Raw genomic sequence first — 7,050 nt, forward strand, 5'->3', positions numbered from 1 at the left:
GTTACAACAGAGTTACAACAGAGTTACAACAGAGTTACAACAGAGTTACAACAGAGTTACAACAGAGTTACAACAGAGTTACAACAGATACCCCAGTCAGTGAGCTCTGTGAAACTTGTTAACATAAATTCCTACACTGTCCACACTATAACAAACGTATGGTTGCAAAACAGTACATTGTATAACCTTATGACGGTTTTATATTAAACAGTTTCGGAGCCAAGGACAACATACCTTGCTAGCCGAGGGTCAGGCAAAAGAGAACGATAAAGTGGTATGGGGATACAGATAACCCGCGATGGGCCAAACCAAAATATACAAAACTTTTACAATCACTTGTATGTACAATATTGGTATGAAAAAAGTGTTTGTACACCAAATAAAAACATTAGCTATGCAGCTGTAATTAAATAAAAAAATACACTGAATTATTATTATTATTATCAGATTATTAACATCCCCTCTTGACCTGGCCTATTTGAATTGGTCCTTGTGTGCAATTTGGTGCGTAATCTAGGGGAACAACATCACACTGCTACATTTGCAACCTCAGAATTGTAGCTAATGGATTGCAGCGAGTTACGTGTTTGTGCATGGTGATGAATGAGGATGCTTGATAAACCATAAATTAAATGCAACAACGTGCACTTACAAATATTTTCGTTTGGCAGAACTTTGACAAGCTATGATCTGTTTTCTAATGGCATTGACAATTCATATAGACATTAGACTTAGGCCTAATTGTGACATCATGTGTGTATGACATCTTTGAAGAATGCCCTGGCTTCAGCCAATCGGAATCGAGTATTCAACAATGCTTTGGCATAATTCAAGTACGTTCATATTCACATCAGTTGTCTGCCGATGGTTCACTGACGTTTTTTCAAAGGAAGTATTAGTATTACCTCTAAACAGCCTACAACAATAAGCTACACATCATGTCAGACGACAGCAAGGTATGGTTCATTTAGCCTATTTTGAGTTTAGAGGAGAAATTACTAACAATATAGTAGGTCACTACCCCAGCAATAGGTCTCACTGGTTTAATCCATGGACTGAAATCTGACCACTATTGCCATTTTGTTTGAAATAGGAGAGAATCATTTGTTTCATAAAGTCACAACCTTGGACTGATATCGACTTCTCGTTTATCCACCAGAACGTGAATTGGGAGGATCATCTGGATGACCAAAATAAAGTTGTGGAGAATATTAAGGAGGAAACAGAGACACATGAGACCAACAAGAACAGGACAGGAGGCAAGGTAAGAAATATGCTGTCCTTTACACATCCTCTGCCTACTTAGGCACAGATCTAGGATTAGTTTACTATCACTAAATCCTAACCTTAAAGCATTAGGAGACACTACACTGACCTTAGATCTGCTATGAGACCTATAATCTGTCATGTAGGCTAAACGTAAGTCCAGTGGCCGTGCCAAGAAGACTTCCGTGGAGGAGGACAGCAGCATTGGTGCAGGTCCGAGATTACTTAATGTTGGGTGCAGGTTGTGTTCAAATTCATCAGCACTGATCTGAGAAGATAGTATCTATATAGGTGAAAGCAATATAGTGGAGGCCTTCAGAGAGATGTGCTTTTACCTGTCCAGTGCAATCAAATCACTAAAGGTGAAGGAAATTAGGAATAAAGTTAAGATTCAACTTTAGATTTCTCTTTGCGATTTCCCAGAGTCTTCTCAGACACCCGGGTGTGGTTACCGGGAAAGGGGATCTATCATTGAGCAGCTGGAGAAGGAGGCTCAGAGGACTCTAATGCCTTCTCTCAAGATTGGGACATGCTGTGCCCCAATCCTCCTCTCTTTCCTGAGGAGTCTAACTGATGAGCAAGTTCCATTTCTTTTTCCAACCTCACATACAACTTATCTGAATTTATAGTCATAGTGCACCTTCTAACCACAAATGGGATTTTAAACACTACACCTAACCCTAACATCACTGTAACCACCCATAACTCTTGCTGTAAATCAAGAACAAAATGACTCATGTACTTGCTAATAGCTTAATTAAATACACTTTTATTATCCCTAACATGGCTATCTAGTGACTCCACTAACTCAACACCAGTGTGCAGCTAAAATATGTTTCCTTTCTTTTCTTTTCTCTAGCCAATGGAGAGTGATTCAGCATGGCATGAAAAATAACGTAAGTCTCTCCACATAAGGTTCTGGTCAAAAGTTGTGCACTATATATACATATATATAGGGAATGGTGTCATGGAATTGGTTGATTGGCAAAAACATTACTCTTTTTGTTGGTCATAGCTGACATTCGAGCAGCTCTCCATGCTGTGTCTGAAGATTGTTAAGGTCGTGACCCAGACAGCCCTCCGCATTCTCCTACCAGCGCTAGCTCGTATCATGGGGGTGAACCTGAGGAGTGGGGCAACCTCCCCAGAATCCCAGTGCTCTCTGACAGGGTCTGAGGATTCCTTAGGCAGTCTGGATGAGAGAGAGAAAAGGCTGCTGATCAGTGAGATGAACTACTGGACTAAGGAGAGGAGGAGGAATGGCAGTGCAGTGTGCCGCCAAAAATCCACTCGCAGAACCTCATCATCATGCTGGTCGCCTAAGAGGTATGTTCACAGCAATATTTCAACTTAATAATTTCAAGACCTGACTCATACTTATCATAAATTATTAACTTGGAATGCATACCTTGTAATTTTAAGTTCTGGTCAGAAATGTTGCCCCTGAGGGGGTGGGTCCAGGTGAAAGTAATTTTTAACTGGGTAAGCCATAAAGTAATCTATGAATAAATAGATCAGGTACATGCCTTTCAGAATTAGTCATATTCTGATATCGTATAAACATAAAAATCAGGCAAAAAATTGCGTCCGCTGGCTTTAGGCTTCTAGAACTACGATGGTATGAGAAGTAAACCATCATTGCTCTAATTTGGTTTTCAGGCTCACTAATGACCCAGATAAGATACCAGTTGGTCACATTTGCATGGCATAAGTGGTGATTGTGTGTTTATCTTCAAGGTCCCAGACCTCATTGCAGAGCTTGCCTGCAACTAGAGAGGCTCCCCTCATGGAGGAGCCTCTGAAGGCTCTTTTTGGGGTAACGGAAGAGAGCCTCCTGATATCCCTGGTTGAGGGTCACTCCAACCCCACCTCCTCCAGCTCCTCCGAGTTGAGCTGTGCTATCGTGGGGGAGGTAGTACACCAGCTTAACTCTGGCCTCTCAGTGGCCATTCAGGCCAGCTCGGGGAGTTTCCCCCCTATGGACAGTCAGGACATAGCAGCAGGCAAGGAGGTCATTCGGGTAGCCTCGGTGCAGATCCTGGCCGAGCTACAGAGCAAAACGTCTGAGCCAGAGTGGGTAGGGTTTATCGAGCCCCTCATGGACCCTGTGACCGATGATGTGCTGGATGCCATTGTCGGCACAATGGACAAAATGGCACAGGACTTCAACATCCTCTTGGATCTGGCCAAGAAGATGACAATCTTGGGGTCTAAATTTCTGACCAATCTTCAATGTGACCTTGATGTTGAGTGTCCATCTGGGAAAGAAGAAACCACTCACTTTCTCAAAGAGACTGGATCCTCTACCAGTGTGGTGGCCAGAAAGCTTCAGACCCTCTCTAGCCCCGACTTTCAGTCTAAAGCCCTCAAGGCGGTGAGCACCATCCTTACAAGGAAAGTCAGCAGCTCTTCTGGCATGGCTCCTTCCTCTAGGGCTTCTAGTGCTGCTCCTAGCCTTACTGAAGCACCCCTGAATACCAGCTCTACAGCCCTGACATCTGTAACCTCCACTGCCACAGTGATTGTTAAGGCATTTGTGGGAGGCATGGAGACGATAGCATCATTTGAAGGCACATGTGACGCAGTTGATTGGCCAGTTCCTGTAAATGACCACAAAACAGGTTCTTCACAGAAGATAACCTTCTCTCCAGCCCGCACACTCTACGGCCTTATACGAGCAAAGCTGAGGGACCTTTTAACTCTATCCGCTCGAGAAGAAGGTGTGGCTAAGGACGCTTCTCTTCAGGAGTCTTCAGACACCCTGGAAAAGGCAACTGTTTCAACTGTTGAGGTCCAGTTACCCAGCACCAAACTTAGTAGAGTTCCCAGTGAGAGCCAACCAATATCAGCTCTCTGTCTCTACAATCTGGATACCAGTACTCAAGAAGTTCTTAGCAGTGTTTTTTCCATCTACAAGTCAGAGTTATCAAAAGTGGAGAGTAAATCCTTGGACGTTGTCAGTTCATCTGATGAGTCCCTAGAGGCTTGTTGGTTTGTTGATGGTGTCCTATCAGAGCTTGATGACTATACTATTTCCCAGTCATCCTCACCCAATGAAGACTTGAGTGTGAGTACTCAATGTTCTCAACTGAGCTCAGAAGAGAGTGTCAGAATCACACAGTCCTCTACTAGTCTGATTCAGAGCATTAAGAAGCTCTCTAGCAATGACTTTCAGACTCAGGCAGAAGCGGCAGTGAGTAAAGTGCTGATGAGATCCAGTCATTCCTTTATCACACAGATCAGCCATACTGGTCTTCAGAAAAGTCTGCAGGCTGGCTTATCATCTAGCTCGCCATCAGAGATTGCGTCCATGTCTTCTCAAAATACAGCCTCTGGATTAGTGGAAACCTTTATCAAAGGAATGGCGACTATTTTCCAGAAGAATGAGTCCACTGGCACTGTGCTACTGGAAATAAGTGGGAAAGTTTCACAGTGCTCCCACGGGGGCTCCCAACTGGATGACACTGAATTGAGTGTTAAAATATCAGAGGAGAAGCTTTGGTCAACAGCTAAGACCATCTGTGTCAGTATGAAGAACACACTTAAGGATTTCTTCACAGGGCTGAAGCCATCCGGATCCGAAAGGACAGAAAATGCTTCTTCCAAAGAGACCCTTGGGGAAATCCTGGTTGCTATCCAGAGTGAAATCTCAAACTTAGGGCGAATGAAGGATTCCAGGGAGCTCCTTCAGATCAACGATATGGTAGGAACTATGCTGAAGGAGGTTGAGAAAAGTGAGGATGACAGTGAAGAAGTCTGCCAAGACATCCCTAGAACCTGTTCATCTTTGTCCACTTCTTTAAAGGGTCGTAGTTCCTTGTCCAGCTCTTCAAAGGGTCCTAGGTCAGAGTGTGAGTTAGAGATCAACCTCCCTGGCACTCCCATCCCAAACAAAGTGCCTTTTGATCTGACCTGCCCCATAGTCAGGAGCTCCTGCATCGACATCAGGGACTCTAAAATGCCAGAGATTTCTACAAGTGACCTAAAGACAAAGATGATGGCACACACAGATGAACCCCTGCATCGTAACAGTCCAATGACTGACAGCAGCCGACCACCGAGTGCTAAAGCCTCTTTTCGATCATCCACTCCGTCTTTCACCAGCAAGGGAACCTCTTTGGTACCAAAGGGAGATGGGATTGACATTGAAGAGAAGGAGGTGTGCCTCCCCAGCAGCTCTGGCCATCTGAGGGAGCTCTTAATCACCCCGGACATCAGCAGTGCCACTGCATTCCTACTGCAGTACTTGATGGACTCCAGCAAAGATGATGTCATGTGTTTGGTCACCATACTTGTGATACGGTTGCTATCGAAGATCAGACCCTCAGCCCTAGATGGACCCTCCCAACAGGCAGCAGACATGACAGAAACATCTCAGCAATTCACCAGACAAGTCCTGTCTGAGTTCTGTGCTGCATCCAGATTCTCCAGGACACAGGCATATTCCCAGAACCTGCACATCCACAGGGTGTTCAGAGGTGTACATAAAAACCTCATGGAGGAGTTTGGCTCTTATAACACCCTGCAAGCAGCTATTTCCTCCCAGGACCCTACATTTGACAGAGTCCTGGTAAAGTCCTTGACCCAGCAGCTGGTACAGGGATGCAAGGAGGCGTCAAGACCAGCTTCTGCTGCAACAAACCCATCAGACCAGGCTGAGACAGAGAGGGGGGCTGAGCAGAAAGCAAGAAGGAGCTTCCTTTGCTTTTCAATGACCAAACTCAGGATCAACTTCAAGGTATAGCAGGGAGTTAGCATTTTTTTGTTGTTCCAGTTAGGTGCTGATGTTATTGATGTGGCTATGATCAGACAAATATATGTGATAAATATGTTTTATTCATCACTAAATTGTTGCCTTGGATTCAGAAGTGTTCCATTTATTTATTTATTCTCTGTACCATTTTCTTTACCTTTCTCCTGTTAGCGTTCCAAGAGAGGAAACAAAAAGGACTGCCATTCAGTCCAGGAACAGACTGAGATTCCCTCTACTGATGGACATTGCATAGGTAAGGATGTTTTAGAGCTCTGCTATAGCTTGTAGTTTTGTTTAGGTGTGTGTTAGAAACATAGAGTATGCCTACCAAACTCATAGCACTGTTATTTTTCAACATTATTATACTGTATTTCTCTCTCGCTCAATTTCTCTTTCTTTCTTACCCCATCCATTTCTCTTGTGTTTCTAGCTCCAGTTGGAGAGGTTTCTCCCTCCATATCTCAGCCTATCAAAAAACGATCCTTGATTGTCAGGGTCTTTTCAGCAATGATGAAGCCATTCAGGCGCTTCACCAAGAAGAACCTGTAACCTGTTACGCTGCATGAAGAACTACTTTTGTAACAGCAAGACTTTTGACAAGAGGAATTTCTGCATGTTTACCCTTTCAAAGTCTATTTGATCAAATAAATGCAAATTATTTTACAAGAGTTTCAAGTGTTTTGGATGATTGGTAGCACTGAAGCAGCTTTTCTCAGAGAAATGTGCTAGTTCCCGCTTGGTTACACATTTATTGTGCAGTTTTGAGTTGGCAGGACTTGGGGTGGCAAGTAGCCTTGTGGTTAGATCGTTGGGCCAGTAACCGAAAGGTTGCTAGATCAAATCCCTGAGCTGACAAGGTAAAAATCTGTCATTCTGCCCCTGAACAAGGCAGTTAACCTGCTGTCATTGTAAATAAGAATTTGTTCTTAACTGACTTGTCTAGTAAAATATAATAACCAGAGCTTGTCTCTAATACAATAGTTGCTGCATAGACCGTCAGATAACCAGATGTTCTCTATTCAGTTAGATTG

At 43.7% G+C, this 7,050-nt stretch overlaps 1 protein-coding gene across 1 annotated transcript; it reads left to right on the top strand.

Annotated features, from left to right (window-relative positions):
• Nucleotides 1-938: 938 nt before the first annotated feature.
• Nucleotides 939-6,687, top strand: LOC129846057 (uncharacterized). Its single transcript, XM_055914044.1, has 9 exons — nucleotides 939-956; nucleotides 1,094-1,264; nucleotides 1,413-1,479; nucleotides 1,690-1,843; nucleotides 2,126-2,162; nucleotides 2,282-2,592; nucleotides 3,004-6,004; nucleotides 6,191-6,272; nucleotides 6,450-6,687. The coding sequence occupies exons 1-9, from the start codon at nucleotides 939-941 to the stop codon at nucleotides 6,566-6,568; spliced, it is 3,960 nt and encodes a 1,319-aa protein (XP_055770019.1). The 3' UTR covers nucleotides 6,569-6,687.
• Nucleotides 6,688-7,050: the final 363 nt, after the last annotated feature.

Source organism: Salvelinus fontinalis, unplaced genomic scaffold (genome assembly GCF_029448725.1).
Source record: "Salvelinus fontinalis isolate EN_2023a unplaced genomic scaffold, ASM2944872v1 scaffold_0437, whole genome shotgun sequence".
NCBI classification, from domain to species: domain Eukaryota; kingdom Metazoa; phylum Chordata; class Actinopteri; order Salmoniformes; family Salmonidae; genus Salvelinus; species Salvelinus fontinalis.

Coding starts and splice junctions, on each gene's coding strand:
- LOC129846057 (XM_055914044.1), top strand. Junction 1,844..2,125: donor CTGAGGAGTCTAACTGATGA/GCAAGTTCCATT, acceptor TCTTTTCTCTAG/CCAATGGAGAGTGATTCAGC. Junction 2,593..3,003: donor TCATGCTGGTCGCCTAAGAG/GTATGTTCACAG, acceptor TTTATCTTCAAG/GTCCCAGACCTCATTGCAGA.